Source organism: Ailuropoda melanoleuca, chromosome 4 (genome assembly GCF_002007445.2).
Source record: "Ailuropoda melanoleuca isolate Jingjing chromosome 4, ASM200744v2, whole genome shotgun sequence".
Lineage (NCBI taxonomy): Eukaryota > Metazoa > Chordata > Mammalia > Carnivora > Ursidae > Ailuropoda > Ailuropoda melanoleuca.
The window spans coordinates 2,438,459-2,461,858 of record NC_048221.1 but is presented as its reverse complement, the minus strand read 5'-3'; the positions used below and the strand labels follow the sequence as shown (position 1 = coordinate 2,461,858).

Sequence of the window (23,400 nt, the reverse complement as noted above, 5' to 3'; positions counted from 1 at the left end):
GCAGGACGTACTTTTGGCTCCTCAGGTCGTAGGTTCTCTTGCAGCTACTGGACTCTCCCCCCTGCAGCCTGAGAGTGGCCACAGATGACGTGTCAACAGGTGGACATGGCCACGCACCCACGAACCCTGATGTACAGCAGGCAGCCGTGGGCCTGCTTTGCCGACCCGGGTCTGAACCCTGGCACTGTGCGAATTTTGACCGGCCTCCCTGTCTGCGTGTCTACCCTCATGTTGTACTAAAGCACTACCATCCGAAAAACGGGGTCCCCGTGATACTCAAGCCCTTGGTTTAGCTCATTCGGTCCTAAACACAGCCCAGGAGGCGGCCGTTTATGAGCCCCAACTGCCGGGCGAGCCAACGGAGAGCCAGGGGTGCCGTGCCCAGCTCAGCGCATGCCCCGTGGCTGCCCGAGTCAGTCCCCCTCTGCTACGCGTGAGGCCTCCTGACCACGTGGCGCTCCTGTATCCCCTGGGTGGCCTTCGTGTGGCCTAGCCTGTGTCTACCCCCTTCTGGAACCTCCCCGCCCTGTGGGGGTTGAGTGTGAGATAAAGCGAGCAGGTCAAGGGGCAAGCCCAGACTGTCCCTCTTTCCTGTACAGAAGGGGACACTGAGGCCCAGGAGACAGTCAGGGCCAGGCGCTCTGACACCTCCAGGTGTTCTCGCCTGGCCGGGAGGTGACAGCAATAGGACTCATGGTCAGATGGCCTGTGGGACGTCCCTGGCCGAGGGGGGCTGCCCTCCCTGCCCGGGGCCCCCGTGCTCACCGCTGTGCACGGCAATGACAGGCCGGTGGTGCTGGGTGAAGCTGGAGAGGCGAGGTGAGTCCTGGGGAGACGGGCTGTGGAAAGGTGATTTGTCCATCTCCGTCTTCTTCACCGGGGACGAGATGCCTGCGTGGGAAGAGCCGGAGGGTCACAGGGCTGCGGGCAGTCAGAGCCTGGCCCCTCCTCCTCTCAGCACCCGGGGGGCCGGGGGCTGGGAGCCCACTCGCCGAGGCAGGGTTGCAAACCAAGGCTCAGAGCAGAGAGAGGGGCTGTGCAGGGTCATGTGGCCCGCAGGACAAGGAGCCTGGTGCCCACAGAGGCCCCTGGACGTCACAGCCCGGCCCCAGCCTTCTCTCCTTCTAGGCACAGGCAGGTCCACTCGGGGCTGCCCCACCCCCGGGGGCCGCCAGGGCCCTGGAGAAGGCCGCAGGGTCCCTTCGAAAGGCCCGTCTGGCACACTTGAGCTGGCAGGACGCAGACAAGGCGGTGAGTGGCTCTGCGCCTGCGGGCCTCTTCCTCACCAGGGTGAGGAACACAGCCTTCCCCGTGGGGCCGTCGTGAGGCTGACGCGAGACAGACACTACAGCCGTCAGACCAGGGCCCGGCGCACGCTGACCTGCGGCAATCCCGTGCAGAGGGGCCTCACCCCTCCCCAGGTGCCTGGGGCGGCCCCGGCCCCCTGGGACCCCGAGAGCCTCGAGCTCAGCCCTGCACCTCCCTCCAGGATTGAACGGTGTAAATCGGGCCCGCAGACTCCGCAGAGACCGTGCCACAGGCGTCCCCGTCGTCCTGATGGGGACAGAACACGCCGCTGCTGGGCACACAGGGCGAGTCCTCTGCACCCTCCGCCCGACACCCCCACCCCTGCCGTCCCCCAGATGTGCGGGTGGAGGGTGACCAGTGCAGAGGCCCGGGCCCAGCTCCACCCCTGCGACTGGAATCTCGGGGATGCGGGGCCTGCAGATGGCTATGCTTAGAAATTATTTTAGAAATATAATTTAGAGGGACATGCACCCACTGAGACCCAGAGTGGAGGGATTCAAACACGGTGAGGGGTGTGCCTCCCTCCTACCCAGCACCGCTGACGTCAGGGCGGGTCATGGGGGGGCGCTCCTGCTCACTGCAGGCGAGCAGCATCCTTGCCTACGCCCCTCCCCCATGCCAGAAGCCCCCCAGTGTGATGACCACAGACGTCCCTGGGCAGAGTGGCTCCCTCCTCTGAGGCCTGCTGTCATGGTTTCTGTGGACTCCTGCCACGCATGCCCCCCAGCCCAGTCCTGCCTCTTGTGGTCCCTCTGACGGCCACGCTGGTGGTGAACCCGAGCTGGGAACCAGCCCCCCCCCATGGCCACCAGGGCATTCAGCTGGTTCTGCTGTTATAACCCTGGTCGGCAGCCCTGAACACACTCGGCACTGTGAGCGAGTGAGTCCTGGGACCTGGGTCAGCGGGCCCCAGAGGCCTGGCAGCCAAGCTTTCCCAGGAGCAGGAGGAGCTGCGGGGACAGAGGGTGGCCGGCCAGGGAGGAGGTCGGCCCTGTGGGGTGTGTCTGCGTGCAGGAGAGGCCGCAGGCTCCCTGCTGCCACGGGGCTGCAGTGGGAACGAGGTGGGGGCTGGCAGATGCTCACTTAGGAGGGTTTCCTAGAACAGCCTGTCCTGGATGGAAAGAGCCTGGCTGGACCCTCTCTACAGCCCCTTCTAGAACTTCCTGAGATGGGGACTGGGGGAACCAGGGCAGGCGGAGGGAAAGGGGAGCCTGACCCAAGCCCTGCAAGAAAGACTAGCCATCTGGGCCGCTGGGCAGGCCCCGGGAGGCCCTGAGTGTGAACTCCTGCATCGGGACACCCCTCAGTGCTTCACCAGACTTGCCTGCAACGCCCCCGTGTGAGCAGCTGACTTCTGGTTAGGACGTGGCCCGTATGCCCTCCACCTCTGGGTCCGAGCAGCCTCCTTTCTGCTCAACACACATACCTCTATGTCTCCATCCAGGCGCCAGGTCTGTGCCCTGTCTGAGAACGGCCACGTTTAATGAGCACGCAAGCCTGCAGCGCCCCTCCTTCATGTTCCCCCCCCGCGCCGGGCTGGCACCTGTCTAAGCACAACCGCTAACGGGGGACCCAACTGCACATGCATCCACTTGCTCAACACACAAGTCCCCGCTAGAATGCCGGCTCCACCGCCCAGTCTCGCGGCCCCAGGGCGCGGGCTGGCGCACTGTGCTGTGTGCGGGGCTGAGTGACCGGTGAGCACAGCCATCTGGCGAGCGTGCACGATGGGGGGGGCCCTCAGCACCTCCACACCGTGGACGCGGGGCCCAGTCACTCTCCGCGGGGGTGTCCACGCACCATCGGGGCTGAGCAGCATCCCCGGCCCCAGCACCTCGGTGCCGCCGGTGCCGGTGCCGCCGGTGCCGGGAGCCCCTCCCCAGAGCACTGACAACCCGGATGTCCTGACGTCAGCCTGGAGTCCCCTGGGGGCAGAGCGGGCCGGGTGCGGACCCTCTGCTCACCCTCTGCAAGATCGTGGGCAGAACACGTCTGAGTCTGCTCACAGCTGCCCCGTGTGGGGTACAGGAGTCACCCCCACTTCACAGACGTGGGCCCTGGCGCCTGATGCAAGGTCACTGAGCCGAGAAGTGGTGGAGCTGACTCAGACCTATCACCACCTCAACCGGGCTTGCTCTGCGCCCCTCCCCCCAGTCCTACTAGACGTGGGGGAAGCCCCCCATGTGACAGAGACAAGGGAGCTGCCTGCTTCACCCAATATAACTGCATGCAGGGGGGCCTACAACCCCTGCGGGAGGGCCCCAGGAGCAGCAAAAACCAAGCACTCTGACAGCTGGGCACAGGGTGCCCCTTCCAGCCCTCGTGGGTGGGTAGTCAGGGAAGGCCTCGGGAGGGGGCGGCCAGGAGGAAAGGCACTTCTAACCTGGGCACGGAGAAGGCAAAGCCTGAGAGGTGTGGCTGCGGGGATGCTGCCTGGGTGGGGCTGACAGGATCCCCCACCCCCAGGGCTCCCCGCCCCTCCCAGGGGAGGGAGGGTGGATGCTGGGGGTGGGGGGCTGTCGGCAGAGCACTACCCTTGTGGCCAGAGCAGAGGAAGGGAGAGAGTGCTCTAATCAGCTTAACCCCCTTAATGAGCAGCTAATTGGGGGCTGTCTAGACAGGAAGCTGGAGGAAGCCAGGAGGAGGAGAAAGTGGGGGAGGGGGGAGGAGATGGGAGGGGGAGGAGAGGGAGGAGGGGCAAAGGCGGAAGAGGGAGGAGAGGAAGGAAAAGAAGGGGGAGGGGAGGAGGAGGAAGAGGAGGGGGGAGGATATGAACCCATCTTACCCACTAGGCCACGAGCACCTGTGGGCCCAGACAGCCACACAGCGGGGGTTTATACTGAGGGTCCCGCAGAGGGAGCGAGTTTGCCATCACCCGAGGCAACCAATGGAGGCTAGAGGGGACAGATCCCCTCTGACGTTGCCCTCTGGCCCTGCGATTCCCCAGCACACAGCAGAAGCGGGTGTGGGTTTCCTCCTCGCCCTCCCACCCTGCTGCCCCTTCACGCTCAAGGCAGGAAGCTCAGACCAAGCTCCAGTGACTCTCGAACATTTCCTTCCTTCTAATGTTTCATTTTTTTCTTTTTGAGCTTCCTGCATTGAAAGCTAGCTTTTTTACTTCCATCCCTTCTCTTTTTCTAATCCATAGACTTAAGGCTATAATTTTTCCTCTCGGGGCTGCTGTGGCTACATGGCAGAGGCTGTCCTCCACCCCTCAACAGGGTCTGTTCTTTCCAGCGCGGGGAGCCCACGGCAGGGACAGGACGCAGCAGTCTCCGGGGCTGTGTGTGTGTGTGTGTTCATATGTTAACAGTCTCGTCAATCACAGAGCCAATGAGAAGTGCTTTCGGCTTCCCCAGCAGTCAGTGATGGGGCAGATGTCAACCGTCTCCCAATATCTGCTCTATCCTTCTTCCTCAGTAACAGAACCCTTAAATTTGAGATGGGCACATACTTGCCGAAAATAAGACATTTCCCAGGGTCCCTTGGGGCAGAGTGTGGCCACATGACCAACTCAGGGGCAGAGAGGCAAGCAGAAGAGGCAAGTGCACTTTCTGAGAATAATTCTTAAAGGGCAAGGACATGCTCAGACTTGACCCTTCTTCCTTCCTGTTGGCTGGAAAGCAGACATGATGGCTGGAGCTCCAGCAGTTGTCTTGGACCACGAGGTGGGAATGAAAACCACATTCACTGGAGCGTAAGGCAGGAGTCTAAGTCCTGCACAACATACACGTCCAGGGCTGCTGATGGATGAACATTTAATTTCGAGAGAAATGCCCCGTGCTTTTGGGTTTTCTGTTTCTCACAATCAAATTTAAAGCTTATTAAATACAGGATTTTTATAGAGGCCAACCTGACAGAAATGGGGAACGCACAGAGAGCGAGCCACGGAGCCATTCTGACCCATAAGTTAGAGCCTATAACAAATAGACAGATCCTCCCAGAGTTGGGTACCTGCTCTGCGCCAACACACGGAAGAGGGAGGACCCCTGGGGCTCGAATGTTACAACCAGATGTGTTAGAGACCGACTCATAGAGATGGGAATTTCCTAAAGACACAAACAATGAACTGTGTCCTGGGCACTTATCACGCGCCAGAGAGTAGCTTTGGGCGCATTCTACCATTTCCTCCTTCCAACTCTAGGAGAGAAGAGTTAGCTCCTTAATCCCACTTGGCGCATAAGGAAACTGGGGCTCAGAGAAGTCAAGTCACCTGCCCAAAGTTACACAGCCCACACAGCGAGCCAATGGCACAGATGGATTTTGAACCCCGGTCTCTCTGCCGTCTAAACCTGCTCTCTTAACTGTAATGTTATACTGCTTTCCAGGAATCTTCTAAGTATGAGATGCTGCATAGACAGAGTTTTTATAGGAAAGCTGGCCCTTAGGGATAGGGAGGAGGCACAAAGGGGGAGAAGACAAGCAAACCACTCCTAAGGTTTACTGGTGCATATTATGTGCCAGTAATGTTTTAGGGACACCAAATGCATTAACTCACTTAATCCCCACAACCTCATATGGGTACTGCAGGTAGCAGACGAGGAAACTGAGGCTCCGAGAAGTGGGCTCACCAGAGGCTTATGGGCGGGTGCACCCCAGAGTCCAGTTGGCAACCCCTGGCTAATCCGTGCGGTGAATCCTTGATAAGGGGTAAGGGTCTGGGCAGAGTGACGCTTCTGAAATCTGGGGCACAGATGCCGCTGAGGATCTGGGCGTCGCCAGGAACGCCGTGCCCAGGGTAAGGCAAGCGCGAGGGCCGCCCTGCGCCCCAGTTCGCGAGCATCCCCGAGGCCGGCCCGCTGCAGAGCGGAACTTCGGATTCCTCCGAGGAGAGACCCGCGGTGGAGACGGAGACCCCAGGGGAGGGAAATCTTTGGGGGAGGCCCTTGGGGAGCCAGCGCTGCACAGAAAGGAGCCTATGGAAATGCCGCTCCTGCAAAACAGGACCCCGATCCGGGAAGGGCCAATGAAGACAGAAGCGCAAGAGGACTCGATCTCCCCGGAAAGGACACCGAGGGGAAATCGACGGGGCTCGGAGAGAACTGGACTCATACGCGGAAAGACCCCGCGGGGATGGGAATCCCGTAAGAACCCGAGGACCCAGGCAGAGCGGGCCCTCTAGATGAGGGTCGATGGCCGACCCCGGGAAGGAGCGCCCCGCTGACCAGAAGTGCTGAGTCCATTCTGGAACCCCGCAGAGATGAACCCCACGGGGATGAAGCCTTACCGGGCAGAGCGCAGGAAAGTCGCGCGAGGGAGCGTCTCCGCTCTCCCTGGCCTCAGCGGAACGAAAATGCTGGGGAACGGAGAGCCCGGACTTCCAGCGGCGAGCAACCCGCAAAACTACAATTCCCAGGAGGCTCCGCGGCTCCAGCCCCCCGAGCTTCCCGCACCCTGGGGCCCGCGCAGTGCCTGCCGGAATATGTAGTCCCTGCCGCGGTAACCCCGACCCGGAGGCCGACTCCGCCCCCACCGCCAGCCCCACCTCCTTCCATGTCCTCAGTCCAGTTGCGGCTGCTACTCGTGGGAGAGCTGGGCGAGGTGTAGTAATCACCGCCGGGGCTCGTGTCCACGTCTTCCTCCATCGAGCCCGATTTGTGCCGCTTGCTCCTAAAGGGTGAGGGAAGGAGAGTGCAGGCCGGTTACCACGGAGACCCGAGGGCGTGGGGCAGGCTGTGCTAACTTCCGGTCCCTAGAGGGCAGGGCTAGCAGGGCGCTATCGCGAGACGTCGCGGGGGCCGCGGGTTCTCAGCGAGTTGCGTGAACACCTGTCTCGACCTGCCCGTTGCTCCGATGGGACGCCTGGGGCCCGAGGCGGTGAGGGACCCGGCCGAGGGCAGGCGGCAAGCTAGCGGGCTGCGAACTAAAACCCTGTAGGCCTGGCCAATCCTGGGGCCTACTGTAAACCCCGGAACACCCTGGCAGGACTATGGCTCCATTTTACAGATGGGGAAACCCACGCAAACACAGTGTGACCAGCTCAAGGGTCCACAGCGCATCTCAGCAAGAACCAGTGTCTACCTTCTCGTGGACTCCCAAGGGCTGGGCTCATGGGACTCAAGGCTGTGGGAACTCTGGGGTGTCAGGGCTGGGGAAAGCAGCACTTGGGGCTGGGTTTTGAAGGATCAGTAGGAGTTTACCAAGTGGATCTTGAAAACAGGCATTGCAGGGAGAGGAATGAACCGGCTGGGGTCAGATGGACGTGGGGGACTTGGGGGTCGTTAAATGCCCCGAGGCGGGGACCACGGCGCGTACCCGCTGGAAGAAGTGCTGGGTAGCGTTCTTCTCATGCCTGTGCTGGCTGGATTCAGGTCGTATGCCAGGTGTCCCTGCAGCTCCCCCAGGGAGAAGTTGGGTCCTGTTCCAGTCACCACGGGGGCTGTGGAGGGCAAGAGAGCAGAGTGAGAGAGGGCGCAAGGTCCAGGGCTGCAGTGTGCCCTGGAAGGTGGGGAGAGCCATCTGGGGGCTGGCCAGTCGGAAAGAGAACCCCTTCCCTGATTGGCCTGGTTCCGAATTTGGCTTAAACTGTCCTTATTCTATGGATCAGAAGACCAAAGCCGGCAAGAGAGGCCAGGTTCACACGGTGAGGCAGAGGCAGAGCCAGGGCTGGAGGCCAAGCTTCCAAGCGCTCCCTGAGGCCAGGCTCCGCTGATGTGGACAGGCAGGATGACAGGGTGAAAGCCAGACAGTGCCCAGAACTCCCTGGGGTGGAATTCAGACGGGCATGTCAGGGGAGTGGAGTGGGTGGGTGCCCAGCAGGTCCATTACAAAGGTAAGGGAACAGGAGGCGGCGGGGGGCGCCCTTTGGGGTCTCCTCCTAGAGGGGTTGGGAGGCCCCAGGAAAGGACATAGCGCAGAAGGTTTTCCAGCACCCTCCATCCATCATGTGGAGTCTGTTTCCTGGGGAGGGACATGTTGCCCTGACCTTGGGCTCTAGGAAGGGCCCGGATGCTGCCCTTCCTAGGAACCTTGGCTTGGTGACAGAGCGATGGGCTCCTCGCCTCTCCCTGAGACCCTTTCTTTCTCAGAGCCCCCCTCCCAAAGCCCCTTCTCCTTCTCCAGTGCCTCTCTCCTGTGGGAGTCCTTCCCCTCCCCGGATTCCAGCACAGAGTGGACGGGGACACTTACTCCGGGACACTTGGATGAGCTCGGTGACACTGAACACACCAGAGGTGACGAAACTCTCCTGGAAATCCGTGGTGTCTGGAACAGGGAGAAAATGGGGCTCACTGGGTCTCTCTCCTTCCTCGACACCCTGGGCTACCCACACTCCAGGGACTGGAGTGGTCACCCTGTTCACCCCCTGCAGCCCTGTGGCAAGATGGAGGTACAGGCCAGACCCGNTCACCCCCTGCAGCCCTGTGGCAAGATGGAGGTACAAGCCAGACCCGGTTCAGATCTCGGCTCTGCTGCCCAGATATGATCTTGGGCAAGTCACTTCCCATCCCTGAGCCTCCGTGCTCCCTACTCTCGGAAATGGAGGCCATGTACCCTACCATCTGGCGGNGGTTCAGATCTCGGCTCTGCTGCCCAGATATGATCTTGGGCAAGTCACTTCCCATCCCTGAGCCTCCGTGCTTCCTAGTCTCGGAAATGGAGGCCATGTACCCTACCATCTGGCGGCTGAGACGTATGAATTGACAGCCCAGGAGGGGCTGGCCGGCTTTCTCCGCATCACGGCTTACACCAGGCAGTGCTCTGAGACATATGAATCGACAGCCCAGGAGGGGCTGGCCGGCTTTCTCCGCATCACGGCTTACACCAGGCAGTGCCGCAGCTTCTTACCCTTCCCCCTCCAGACTGGGAGCTCTGTGTGCCCGGGTCCCACAGTGTCCCTGGTGCCCAGGCCAGAGCCTGGCAACAGCAGGGGCTCAGAACCACAGGCTGAATGGAGGGTACCCCTGCAGCAGTTAAAATCCCCAGCATTCCCAGAACCACTCCTGCCTGATGTCAGAGGAAGAGGGACCCTCCTCTCTGGGACCTGTTCTATGGGTTTGGACACAGGTTGGCTCCAAGAGGGCGGGAGCCCTGGCTGACCTCAGACAGCTGGGAGCAGGCCCGTTGTGTCCCCAGAGGCCCACACAGGCAGGATTCACTTACTCAACAAGCATTTACCAAGTGCCTCCAGTGTCCAGCTCTGAGCTGTGTGCTGCGGACACTGTGGGAACGAGGCAGACGCAGCAGCTGCCGTCCTGGGACTCACTGTCCAGTGTGGGCCATGGACACCACGTGACATCAATAAGGCACAAAACTGTGTACATGAATGCGCATAGGGGCGTGATTTACAGCAGCCCAAACTGGAAACAACCCATCAACAGATGAATGGATACACAAAATGTGGTCCATCCACCGGAGCGTCCCTCGGCCACGAACAGGAGCGAGGAGCCCACACGCGCTGCCCCAGGGACGACCCGAGCCCACGACGCTCGGGGAGGGAACCAGACACAGAAGGCCCCATGGCGTGAGTCCACATGTGTGACATGCCCAGAACAGACCCATCCACGGACGGGAAGGGGGCTTGTGGGGGCCGGGGGCTGGGGACGGGGATGGGCGTGATGGCTGATGGGAACAGGGTTTCTTTTCAGGGCTGGACAGATGGAGGTGAGGGTTGCACAACAGTGTGAATGGACTTAATGCCACTAACTGTACATTTGATGTTATGTGACTCTAACCACAATAAAAAGAATTTAAGATCGAGGAAATCAAATGCGCCACGTGTCAGGCAGTGGTGGGCAGGCGGGGTTAGGGGAGCCTGCTGGGAAGGGGAACTACTTTACACAAAGGACTCTCAGAAGGCCTTGCTGCGGGTGACATTTTACCAAGACCTCCAGGTAGGGGTGGATAAGAGGAGTGGGTGCATTAAAATTTGGGAAATGGCAAGAAGAGCAAGTGTTGGCTGCTGTGATTGGGGTGATCTTAAACGTGGTGTTTTGCCGCCTTCCTGAGGGCCATGATAGTCCCACCAGTGGCCCATGCAAAGGCCCTGGGGTTGGAGGCCAACAAGGCTGCCGTGAAAGGAGCCAGGGAGGGCGGTCAGAGTGGGAATGGGACCAGCAGGTGGGCAGCTCTAGGCTTTTTGGGGTGGCGAGAGTTCTTCTCTAGGCCCCCAGGGGGCAGCACGGGCCACAGGAAGCTGACCTTGGTGCCCAGTCTCCCCAGCTGTGGGAGACCCAAGCCAGCCCTGGCCAGTCCAGAAACTCCAGCCTCCCCGCTTATGAGCTTTGTGAACACCATTTGTTGTGCAATTACTATATGCCCAGCCCCATGCAGGGGGGCTCAGGGCCACAACATCCCTGGGAGGACAGGGTGATGGCCCCCCAGTGTCCAGGGGAAGTGGCCATGGCCATTTCCTGCCACCCAGCTGGCCAGCTGGTGTCAGCACGCCCCTCCGCCTTCCCCCCACCGGGGTTTCCTGTTTGTGCAGCACTCGCCCAGCTCCATCTCCAGGGGACTCCCTGGCGGGTGGGAGGAAGTGATTTCCTCCACCAGACGCTGGAGCTTCCCATGGGACCAGGCCAAGCGCCGCTGCCCCCGCCTGCCTTGAACATCTGGCTTGGACGCAGGCGCCTGGAGATCACAGGAGGCCAAGGAGGACTCAAGGTCACAGACGGCCAGTGGTGAGCAGCCTGGGGGCCTGTGAACCTCCTGGAACCATCTGGCCTCCCTGTGCTGGTCCTTCCAATGGGGATGTCCTTACCCACTTGCTTTTTCTTCTATTCTTCTTTCCTTCCTTTTCATCTCTCCTCCCTTCTAGCCCCTGGTATACCATCTCTCTAGTTTCTCTTTTTCTCTCTGCTTCATCCCTCCCTCTCTCCTTTTTTTCTTTCCACAAATATTTATTGAACACCTATTGTGTACCAGGTCCTATTCTAGGTACTGAGAGCACAATAGTGATCAGGACAGACAAAAGCCTCTGCCCTCAAGGAGGTGACGTTGTAGTAGAAGAGATAAACACGTGTGCAGTCACTAAGCAACTAAGCAAATACATATGCAATCACTAACTTCCTCAGAAGGAAATAAAACAGAAGGTGGCCAATGAGAGTGGCTAAGGCTGCTTGAGATCAGAAGATCTCTCCGGGAGGGAAGCATGTGAGCTGAGACCTGGGAGATCCAGAGAGAGAGAGGGAGAAGGACAGCATGAGCAATTAGCCGTCCAAATAGAGAACAAAGTACATGCAAAGGCTCTGAGGCAGGAACTGGGCCTGGACTATCGGAAGAATGGCTAGGAGGCCCATGTGGCTGCAGCAGAGAGAGTGAGGGGGAGACACTGTGGAGGGGAGGGCAGCAAGGGCACAGGAACAGGTCCTGCAGGGCCTTGGGGGTCAGGGGAGGACTTTTACCCCAAGGGAGGTGGGACCCCTGGAGGACTGTGAGCAGAGGAAGGCAGGACCTGACTCACATGCTCACAGGCACTCTGTGGCTACTTTAGGGAGGACAGACTGGGGAGGGTGAGGGCAGAAGCCAGGGCACCAGGGTGGAGGTGACTGCTCTGGTCCAGGAGGGCAATTATGGGAACAGACCAGGGCAGAAGCAGGCCCCTGCAGCTTCTGGATCGTTTCTGTTCTGCAGGGCTCTGCTCCCAGCCCTGCTCATCCACTGAATGTCCCATGGGACTGCAGGGCCTGCTGGGGCCTCTGTTGTGGGGTGAGCACTTCAGGGCCCAGATGCTGGGAGCTGAGGGTTGTGGGTTCCAACCCCAGCTTCCTGAGTGCCCTGAGAAGGCCCCTGAACCTCTCTGAGCCTCGGTTTTCTCATCTACACGATGGAACAACAGCAGCACCTGCCCCTGGCATGGCTGTGACGAATGATCCGTTAATGTCGATGGGGTGCCCACGCAGGGCCACAAAGAGCACATGGGACGGCTCAAAAATGACTCCTAAATAAAAGATGGCAATGGGGCTCCCCCACCCTGCCCCCTTCACCATCCCTAGACTCACCCAGTGTGATGGGCTTGCTGTCCTCCTGGTCGGAGCCCATCCCTGCCCGGGGACTGCCGCTCTGCTCTGCGTCTGCAGAGAGAAGGAGAAGGAGGTGGTGACACTGCAGGGAACCCCACCTCAGCGGGAGAGGAGACACTTGTGCCAGGGCCAGGCTGGGCAGTGCCGTGGAGAAGTGGGCCCCAACGCGCCCAGGCCCCGGGGTCTCCGCTTGGCTGCTGCCCCACAGGGTCATGGGCGTCTGGCAGGACCCCTACATGGCAGGACCCATGTGCAGGGGCTGCCTCAGTCGCGGGCTGGAGACCTTCCCCTCCCTGAGCCTGTTTCTTCATCTATGAAACGAAGGTAGCTCTGCTAACTCAGGAGGGTAACTCATTCATCCTGCCTGAACCGTGGGAGGCAGGAGCTATCATTATGCCCATTTTACAGATGGGGAAACTTGAGGGTCAAAGAGATGAGTCCTTGAGCCCTCAGGCCCCCTCCGCTCGGCCTCTGTCTTCAAAGTCCTGGGGGTCCAGCCCTTGGTCTTCGGTTGTCACCCAGAGCCCCCAGGAGGGGGCGGAGGGGCGTCCCCCTACAGCTTCTATGCCGCCACCCACCCGCCTGGCTTGGGGGCTCCCTCCCACCCTGGCGCCCGCCTCTCCATCTTATCTAAAAATAATCAGGCTCCTTGGCAGACGGGCGACGCAGACAGACGCTGAGCTCAGCATTATCAGCTCTGGCGGCCTGGATGGCGAGTAGCGCCAACCCCCCTCTGCAGCCCCCACCACGTCCACCCAGGACCGATGCGGGGGGGAGGGGCACATGGCCAAGCCCAGCCAGACAGACCCCCAGCCCTACCTACTCGTCTCTCAGGTCAAAGACCAAGGTGGTGGGACTCACCATCAAAGGCCAAAGAAAGAGAATCAGCCCCTTCCACCTGCCACATCCCGAAGCCAGACATAATCGCTGTGTGACGTCAGGCAAGTTGCTGAACTGTTCTGAGCCTCAGTTCTCTCCTTCAAATGGGTCTAAGCATCACCAAGAGGTGGTAAAGAGATAATACCCAGAACTGGATACCACACCAAGAACTGGATCGTGGGATGTCCGTCACATTATTATTATCATTGGTGTGATGTTTAAACCCCGAGGATGACCGGAAATGTGGCACTTTATTGTTCCCATTTGAGACGTTCCCTTAAATCCTTAAGAAAGCCACACACCTGGCATCATTATCGGACCCATCTTATAGACAAAGAACTGAGGTCGGAGCAATGAAGCAACGCCCACCCACGGCACTTGGGCTCCCCCGTCAGGAGGCTGATTTTCTGCATTAGCTTGCACGTGTGTCCGGGCGTCCACCATGCGTCTGGCTTCTGGGCTCAGACGCCTGAGTTACCGCCCCAGCTCCGGGAGCCTCGGCGGTGACGGGGCCTCAGCAACCCCGGGAGGCCATGGAGGTGACATGCCAATGCCTCCTAAGACAGCCATGAGCCCTCACCCTTTGCCCTGTGGCTTTGCACACACCGTGTGGAGTACCTCCTGGCTGCCAAGCTTGAAGATGCCGTAAACAGCACCGGAGTGAGAACCCGTGCCTCAGTTTCCCCACCCACGACCGGAGCGGATGGGGGGAGCCCCAGTCATGACCGACTGGGCCGGGCACGGCTGGGCGGCAGCCGAGGGGAGTGTGCCCGGCTCGGCCCCACGCCCTGTGGCTGCTCCCAGGCTGGGCAGCCAGCAGCCCCTTGGCGCTGGCCACTCCTGCTTGGATGACCACGCGGCTGGGCACGGGTGGCCCCTGCATTGGGAAGAGCCCAGCCCGGGCAGCCGGCCGTCGGGCTGCGGGCCTCGGGCACAGGACCCTCTTGCGGAACCGGTGCCCACAAGGACTCAGCAGGCCACAGTGCCCGGCTGGCACGCGGGCGCTGCCCCAGGAGGGGGGCGTGTTTTCCGAGCACCTCCTGCGTGCGCTTGGGGATCAGGGCGACAGGGCTGTAGCGCTCACCTCTCCCAGTGCCTCACTCTCCCCATCTGGGAAGTGGGCGCAAGTACAGCACCTCTCTCGGAGGCAGTTCTGAACCAAAAAGGTGATAATGGATGCAACACGCTGCCCCACGCGGTGGGGGGCTCATCATAAGCACTTCACCAATGGGGGGGGCTTTAGTACAATCAGTGCGATTCCCCTCGTTTCTGTCCTGGGTGCTGGTTCCTTGCACCCATGGACGGCGATGGCCCTGGGCTAAGCTCCAGCTGGGAGCCCTTATCCCCTTGCTCATTCACTCTGTGACCTTGGCCGGCGGCCAGGCCACCTCTCTGAGCCTCAGCTTCCTCAGAGTAAAACAGGGAAGATAGTAAAACCCACCCCCGCTTTGTGAGGGATCCAAGTCAGCTAATAATACGTGCAAAAGGGTTGGCACGTACTGACATTCAAAAACCGTAGGCTTGGGGAGCAGTTGAAGATGACATTGTGTTCTTAATTTCAGTCTCTAATTGTTCGTTGCTAGCACGGAGAGCAGCGGCTGCGTTTTGTGTATCAATCGCACATTCTGCCACCCCACTGAACTCACTTGGTAGTTCTAGGCGATACTTATGTTTGTACAGAGTCCTTGGACTTTTCTTAGCAGGTCATCACGTCCTTTGCAAAGGGGCAGCTTTATTTCTCCTTTCTCATCCGTATGCCTCTGATTTCCTTTTCTTGCCTTATCACTCTGGCGAGGACCTCCAGCACAATACTGAAGTGCTGAGAGCAAGGGTGCCTTCTTGCTTCTGATCTTGGGGGAAACTCACTCAGTCTCTCACCACTGAGTGCGAAGGTAGCTGTGGCTCTCTGCTGACCCCCTTCACTGGGCCAAAGGGGTTCTCTTCTCTTTCTATAGTCCCCGAGCTTTTTTTTTTTTTTAATTAAGTAAGTGTAGTTTCTTTAAAAATGATGCTGTAATTATATGCTATCTCATTAAATTTTTTTAAAAATTATTTTTGGTTCTTCTTAAATATACATAGCATAAAATTTACCATTTAACCGTCTCTAAGTGCACAGCTCCATGGCATGAAGCACACCCACCCCGTCCTGCAGCCACCCTCACCCTCCGTCTCCAGAACGTTCCATCTCCCCACACGGAGACTCCGCACGCAGGAAGCACAGATTCCGCACCCCCGGCCCTAGCCCTGGCTCCCACCAGCTCCTCTCTGTGTGGCTGGGACTCCTCTGGGGACCTCCTGGGAGTGGGGTCCTGCGGGATGTGTCCTTCTGGGTCTGGTTCCTCTCACTGAGCACGGTGTCCGGGTGTCCTTCCTTTTAATTATGCCATCTTATTTTTAATTACCTCCAACCTTCAAAATATTTCTCATCCATCTGCTGACCATTGGCCTGTCATTTCAGCTCCTGAAAACTCCCACCTTCTAGAACGTCCAGTGTGGGAGCCACTGGTCACATGTGACTTGAAATTTAAATCCGCTAAACTGAAACTAAGTTAGAATTTCAGGACTTCGGTGGCACTGGTCACCTCTTAATACTCAAAGCCCAGAAGACAGGTGCTGACCGAATCGCACGGTGCCGAGTACTGCCATCAGCACAGGAACTTCCATAGGGCTGAGGGCCTGTGGATGTCTCCATGACAGCTCAGGAGTGAAGGGGCACAGGTAATCCCTCCTCCTTCCATCTACGGAGACAGCCGGCCCTGACACGCACCGTCCTCGGGTTTGAACAGATGAACCCCGAGTGGGTAATGCCTCAAGGACGGCTAATGCCCCAAGATGCCCCAGGCCCCAAGCCAGCAGCTTCGTTTGCCGAGTTTTATTGCGTGAAGAGCTTCCCGGCATCCTCTGATTCAACCCACCCAATCGATGGGTTTGGTAAACTGAGGCCCACCTCAGAAAGGCTACTTTCCAAAGCTGATGTCGCGTCAAAGAAGTTGTGTGCCTGGCACAGAGTCACCTCGCTGGGGTGATCCTGCCCCTCAGGACACTATCTGGGGACGTCTGTGGTCGTCACGACTGGGGCGGGGGGGAGGGTGCTGGCACTGAGTGGGTGGGGCCAGGGATGCTGCTCAGCACCGCCCCCCCATGCCGGGAACGCCCCCACAGAGAACGACCGGCCCAGCGTCTGCAGGGCCAAGTGGGCAGACCCTGGTCTGGACCCCCTCAGTTCCAGTGGGGGTGAAACCGGTTCTTGGGGGGGGGCTAGAGAAGCTAAAGAATTGCGCTCTTTTGTGTATCAAACATGAATGTATAAATACAGTTACAGCACATAAGGACATGTAAGCTCTAGCTGTGACAGTAAAACTTCATGGGGTGGAGGGGTGAAAGAAAAAAATGTCTATAAAGGATCTGTTGGGGAGACAATTATAAAAAGGGGGTACATTTTGTACCCTAGTGGATTTTTAAAGGACTGTAAAAGGAGAAAGGACAGAATGTGACAGAAACTGTGAGAGACCTGCCTGGTCTTAAATATTGACCATCTGGGCCTTTACTGAAAGCTGACTGACTTCTGGCTGTGTGTCGTCTGGCAAGTTCTTGACATCTCTGAGCATCCTTTCCTCATCCAAAAACTGGATGTGAACCGCACTACCCTTATTCCTTTCCTTTTGAAAGGAACTGATCGCCGAGTACCTCCTGTCAGATGCCTGGGGGATACAGCAGTGACCAAGATGGACAACAGGCCTTGTCCTTGTGGCACTCACGTCCTAATGGGGGAGTGACGGGGGGTGACCGAGTAAGCAAATAAATGAGGAGAAGAACTTCAGGCTGTGCCAAGTGCAAGGGAGGCTGTGGGGTGGCAGCCCCCGGAGGGTGAGGGTCTTAGGCTGCAGCTCCTGGGAGGGCTGATAAGGCCACTCCGTGCGAAATGGTCCGTTCAATAGTTAATACTTAGTGAGTCATTTCTTTGACTATACTGGGCCACAAGTTTCACCTCCACTGACTTATTTAATCTTCAAAACTCCCCCGGGAGGACAACGTGGATGGAGCTGGAGAGTGTAACACTGAGGGAAATAAGTCAGTCAGAGAAAGGCAAATATCACATGATCTCACTCATACGTGGAACTGAAGAAATAAACAAGCAAAGGGGAGGTGGGGGATAGAGAGACAAAGCAGAAAACGGACTCTTGACTACGGAGCACAAACAGGTGGTCACCAGAGGGGAGGGGGCACAGGGGAAGGGGATTAAGGAGCGCACGGATCGGCACGAGCACTGAGTCACGTTGTTCCCCTGAAACTCATCCAACACGGTATGTTAACTAGATTGGAATTAAAATTAAAAACTTATTTAAAAAGTTTACCTTGAATAAAAAAAAAACCAAAACCAAAACCAAAAACCTCCCCGCAAGGGGAGACATTCAATTCTCGCCCCCATTTGCCAGATAGGGAAACTGAGGCACAAGACAGGTAGCAGCATATTCGAAGTCGCGTGGCACCAGCCGGGGGCGACGGGCTTGGAATTGGCACACAGCCACCGTGAGGCTTCCCGACGTTTCCCGTGCTGCTGACGAGGTGAGGCCCGGCGGCCCCTGCTCCAGGACCCTGCTCTCATCGGTAGTTCGGGGTGACCCTGTTCTCTGACCAGTCAGAGCCTCCAGCTGCGGGTCCCCTACTCCTCTGCCCCCACCAAAGGCCCCCTGTGCCATTAACTGTGGCGCTGGGGACGGCAAGGGGCAGCATGAGTCCCTCATGCTTCCCTGCCCCGCCTACACCAACAGACACCCCCTCTCAGCAGAGCCCCCAGTCCAACCGTACAGGCCAGCGACACCTGCCCTGCACGGACGGCATCCCACACGCCAGGCGTTAGGCAATGCGTCTGACAGTCTGCTCTGACACCCTGGAGCAGCCCTCGATGGAGGCCGGCAGCTCCCGGGTTAGCCAGAGAGGGCAAGTAAGTTACCCAAGGCCACACAGCAAGGAGAGCTGACGGGCCGACCGGTTTTATCTGCTCCTCTCTTAGAAACATATGTAAGTGAACATCTTGTTAGGTTTTAGATCACGTCCGTCGCCAACTTTAAAACGCTGTTTGGTTGTGAGTTTTCTCGGGACCTGGTCGACTCCCCCCGCCCCAACCCCACGCCCTGAACACGCCGTTCCTGCAGCCCACCTCAGACCAGCCGTTCCCACTTGGCACTCGGTGCTGCTCAGAGGTATTCTCCCCACGAGGAAAACGCGGACGGGTCTCCTGTGTAGAAACTGAAGCAGGACATGGTAGCCTGTGACCCGTGCTTGTGGTTCCAGACCTGATGGAGCACAGGCGTCATGGTCAAAAAGGACAGGCCTCTCGGCGTCCGGGAGCAGCTGTGGGCGTTCCAGAGCCTTTAAAACACACCGGGGGCTTGAAAGAGGGCCGGCAGCTCCCACGCCTGTTTGATCTTGGGCGCCTCACAGAAGCCAGAGCTGCACCACAAACCCCAGCCAGGAGTCCCTGGCCTGGCACAGCCCGGCTTGTGACTCTGCACTAGTCCTGTCTCGCCGCTCTGAGCCTCGGTTTCCCCATCTGCAACGTGAACATTCTCAAGTGCTGCCTTCCGTTATGGGTGTGAGGTTGAAATCCGAGGAGCTCCGGGAGAGGAAGGCCCATCGCAGATAAGGGGATAAATACTGTTTTGGTGACAGCGTTTTTCCAAAGTCAGAATTTAAATGAACTTAGTCCTTCCTCTGCCAACCGCCCTCCAGGGCTCCCCTCTCCCAAGGCCCCCGAGGCCCTGCAAGACCTGCCCTGTCCCCTCCCTGCCCTCCCCTGCCCCTTCTCTCCCCTGTTGCCCACTCTGTTCCAGTTACAGGGGCTCTGGCTGTTCTCCTAGTACCCCAGGTGGCAGCTGCCCCCAGGACCTTTGCACAGGCTGTACCCTCTGCCTGGAACTCTGTTCCTTCAGCATCGACATGGCCAACACTCTCCTGTCATTCTGGGACCTTCCTCAATGACCTCCTTTTGGGAGAGACCCACATGGCCCTTCAGCACCCGCATGAAGCATAGTTAGCCACACTCACGCGTGTCCAAGGGACACTCTGGCCGTTGGCTACAGCGGTATCGCGAGTGCCTCCCTGCCCAGGCCCAGGCCCAGTTCTCTCGACTTCCCAGGTCCGTGGGGGTGTTCATGTGCAGCCAGGACGTCACCACCTCCTGCAGCCTTTTGCTCAAACAAGCACATGACCGTGGTGACAATAGAAGTGTAAAGAGGATCCACTGACGGAGTGTACAAACTGTTCTTTCCTGTCCATGGCCGTGAGCCCAAATTTGGTCTGTCCTAGCCCATGACAAAGGCGCCGCCGGGCCTCCGGTCCCGCCCTTCCCGCCCAGGAGCACCCACCCCTTTGCACCAGACAACTCCCTTCATCCTGGTGGCTGAAACTTCCGCCACTCGTAACTGGGGGATCAATGCACCACCAGACATTCACCTCCCAGATGTTTAGTGATCACCTACTAATCGCCAGGCGTTGGGGGTGGCAGAGCGCCAAGGGAGGGGGAGACAGACAGGAAGTGAACATGCAGGAGCGGCCCGAGATAATTTTGCACAGTTCCACATTCCAGGGAGGCCATCAAACTGGAAGAGGGGACAGACAGTGGCTCTGGGGGAGACTTTCAGCACAGACGTCAGGCGGGGCGTCTCTGAGGGGGTGATGTGGGCTCTGAGGCCTTAGCAACGGGGTCCTAGGAGCTGGGCAGAAGGGCAGCAAGTGCCAAGGCCCTGGGGCAGGAATAAACAGGACGTCTGAGGACCAGAGATAGGCCATGTGGCTCCAGCATGGTGAGCAAAGGGGAGAGAACTGGGGTACTCAGGCCACGTGGCTGCCGTGAGAAGCTCAGGCCCGATTCTCGAGTGCCACGTGGAGTGACACGACTCCAGCTCTGGTAGGTTCGACAGCACCACTGGCCGGGAGGCTGTGCAGAAGCTGGGAGCAGGGCACATGGCAGTGGGAACGTGAGACGGGGCAGCCACGGGGGAGGCTGGCTTGGCGTGGCCGCTTCCTTGGAAAGTTAAACACAGTCCGCACACGACCCAGCAATTCCACTCCTGCATATCTACCCCCAGAGAGGGGAAAACAGGGAGTCCCCACAGATACTCGCACCCCCGTGTGCACAGCAGTGGGGCTCACGGCGGCCACAGATGGACGCCACGCCAGTGTCCCTCAGCGTGTGAAGGCTACACACCGGGAGTCCATCCACACATGGAACACGATCCAGCCCTAGAACGGAAGGGACTCTGACACCTGCCATGACGTGGATGGACCCCGAGGACACCAGGCTCAGCGAGAGCAGCCAGACCCAGAAGGACACATCCCGCAGGACCCCACTCCCAGGAGGTCCCCAGAGGCATCCCGTCCACAGAGGCAGAGAGCAGTTGGTGGGAGCCAGGGCTGGAGCAGGGGGTGGGGAGTCCATGCTTCCTGGGGGCGGAGTCTCCGTGTGGGGAGACGGAACGTTCTGGAGACGGAGGGTGGGGGTGGCTGCAGGACTGTGTGCTTCATGTCACAGAGCTGTGCACTTAGAAATGGTTAAGACGGTACATTTTATGTTATATGGTTTTTTAACCACAAGAAAATACACACACATTAAAAAAAATCTCTGGCTGGGGCGCCTGGGTGGCACAGTGGTTAAGCGTCTGCCTTCGGCTCAGGGCGTGATCCCGGCGTTGTGGGATCGAGCCCCGCATCAGGCTCCTCTGCTGTGAGCCTGCTTCTTCCTCTCCCACTGCCCCTGCTTGTGTTCCCTCTCTCGCTGGCTGTCTCTATCTCTGTCAAATAAATAAATAAAATCTTTAAAAAAAAAATCTCTGGCTGCTGGGTGAATTCTAGAATCTTGGGGGCTGGGCGACCAGGGAGGCGGCATGGGCAGGTGTCCCAGTGGACATAACAGCCCGGCCCAGGGCGATGGCCTGGGGACGGACAGAGGGGTCATCGTTAATTTATCGCTGGGATGTAGAAAGGACAGGACTTGATGAAATCATAGTGACACTTCTTTAAAACCTGGCAGGATACGGGAGAGCCTGGAGTTCCCGCCCGGGCCCTGCGGCGTGTCTGCTGGGCCGGTATCGCTGCACAGTGAGCGGCCGGACTTACGTTCCAACCTTAGCGGGCTTCCAAAGGGAGCTGGCTCTGCTGGGCTGCCACGTCTGCCTCCCGACGCCAGCCAGCTAGAGAGGAAACCAAAGCCAGGCCCTGGAATTCCCAGCTCCCGGGTGTCACCAGCCATTTTTAAACATTAGCCAGCTCAGGTTCAACTTTCTCTGTCCTGGAGGGCCATGCCGTACACAGGACCCTGGCCTTTGTCCTCCTCGCGGCTGCCATGCGCCTTCCCTGCCCCCCTCCCCCTCAGGCAGGCTCCAGCCACCTTCCTCCGCCCAGTTCTAAGATCTTCTCCGGAATACCTTCTCCCTTGGCCCCTTGTCCAAACCTGTGCCCTAGCCCCCATCACACTGGACTGAGTCTGTGTCTATAAATATATGAAATTCCAAAGTCCTCCCCGTGGCCCCCAAGGCCTGGCCTAAACTGCCCCCCCTCGTCCCCTCCCTGACCTCTGCTCCTCCCTCTCTCCCCTTGCTCACTCTGCTGCAGCTGCGCACACACACACACACACACACACACACACACACACACAGGTCCTCCAACACACCAGGCCTGGTGCTGCCCCAGGGCCTTTGCATAGGCTGTGCCAGCTACCTGGAAGGCCTTTCCTGTAAATGCCTGCCTGGCTCATTCCCTCACTTTACTTAGGTCTCTGCTCAAATATGGTTAATGTGTCCACAGCCCCGGGGCACAGGATCTGGGCTTGACATTGGGGAAGTTTGGGAATCCACTTCCTCATGTCCCTCCCAAGAAGTGTGACAACAGACTCCCGTCTATGTCCAGTTATGTGACAACCGGCTTTGTGTCCCTGAGCCTCCACCCCCATCTCACACTAGTGTTTGCACAAACCCAAGCATAAGACGAAACTGTGATTCTTTTATTCAATGCACGCATGGAGCCTTCTGTGTACCAGGCCCCGTTCTAGGCTCTGGGGACGCAGCAATGAACAAAACAGACCTGAAGTCCTGCCCCACAAGGTTCATGGTCAAGGGCTTTGTCCCAGGCATTCTGAGGAGGGCCGGGGATCGAGCCACAGAAGGAGGGCTTCAGGCTAAACTGAACTCGGATTTCACTGGGACTGTGGCAGCACAACCAGAAGCTAGACCGCCCTGAGCTGCAAGGAGCTCCAGCACAAATCCCAGCTCCCCCTGCAGCGCCCCCAGGGGCTCAGAACACAGACTCCCAAATCCAGCCACAACCGCGACCGGCCGTCAGTCTCATCCACGCTGTGTGACCTCCGCAGAAGTACTTGCCCTCTCTGAGCCCCCACATCTCTGTACAGAGGATCCGAAACCCCTTCTTCAGGGGCCATTTGGACAAATCAAAGGAAAAAAAGCGAGACACTGGACGTCCAAGGCGTGTGCTCATCGGCCCCCAGGGAATGGTCTGGGAAATGCCGACAAGAAGCAGGGGACCCGAGAGGCAAGAGGGCCCGGCCGGGTGACCTCCTGGACGCCGGTCTCCGCCCGGGCCTCCCTCGCCTTGTGCTTCCTGACCCGCGTGTTCCTCGAGTCTGGACCACACTTTCCCTCTTCCTCTCCCCTGCCGCCGGCCGCCTGGGCCCGAGCCAACCTGCTCTGGAGTCACTTTCAAAGAAAAGTTTCTGTTTTCTTCCCACCCAGCCCGGCTCCCCCGCCGCCTGGCCTGCTCCGTGGCCTGGCTCCGGCCCCGCTGGGCGCCCGTGGACACATCGGGCCAGTGGGTCAGGGTAGCGGCCCTCCACCGCACCCCCTGCCTCCCCAGCACGGCCGGCTGCTGCAGCCGGAGGCCTTGGGCTGCACTTGGGGAGCCCAGGACGCCCCGCGGGAGCTCTGGCCCGGCCGTTTCGGGGTGCCCGGCCTGAGCACCCGGCGGGGAGGTCTCCGCAGGCCCGAGGGCCCCCCTGGAGGCCTACAGGCCGGTACTAGTCCCACCCCGGGACGCTTCTGGTGGCCACGCCACCTTATGACATCATTGCTCTGGCGGCCATTTTCTCCACTCTCCCTCCCCCGGGTTCCAGATGCTTCTGCCGGCCTCGGCGGCCATTTTGTCCGCGCAGGAGGCGCGGGCTGGCACGGGGCTGGGGCGGGTGGGGCGGCTGGGGGGGCCTCCGCACCGCCCCCCGCCCGGGCCCCTCGCGGCCTCCGAGGGG

The 23,400-nt window shown here is 59.2% G+C and overlaps 1 protein-coding gene across 3 annotated transcripts in view; it reads right to left on the bottom strand.

Moving 5' to 3' along the window:
- The window catches only part of NFIC (nuclear factor I C), a 59,465-nt gene that overhangs the window by 10,702 nt on the left and 25,363 nt on the right, over positions 1–23,400 (bottom strand). For all 3 annotated transcript variants that reach the window (XM_034657482.1, XM_034657483.1, XM_034657484.1), the window contains exons 3-7: positions 12,246–12,317; positions 8,437–8,511; positions 7,564–7,687; positions 6,794–6,918; positions 766–891 (exon numbers count right to left, since the gene is read on the bottom strand). In XM_034657482.1, coding sequence (XP_034513373.1) covers positions 766–891; positions 6,794–6,918; positions 7,564–7,687; positions 8,437–8,511; positions 12,246–12,317 — 522 coding nt within the window. The remainder of the gene's footprint in view (positions 1–765; positions 892–6,793; positions 6,919–7,563; positions 7,688–8,436; positions 8,512–12,245; positions 12,318–23,400) is intronic.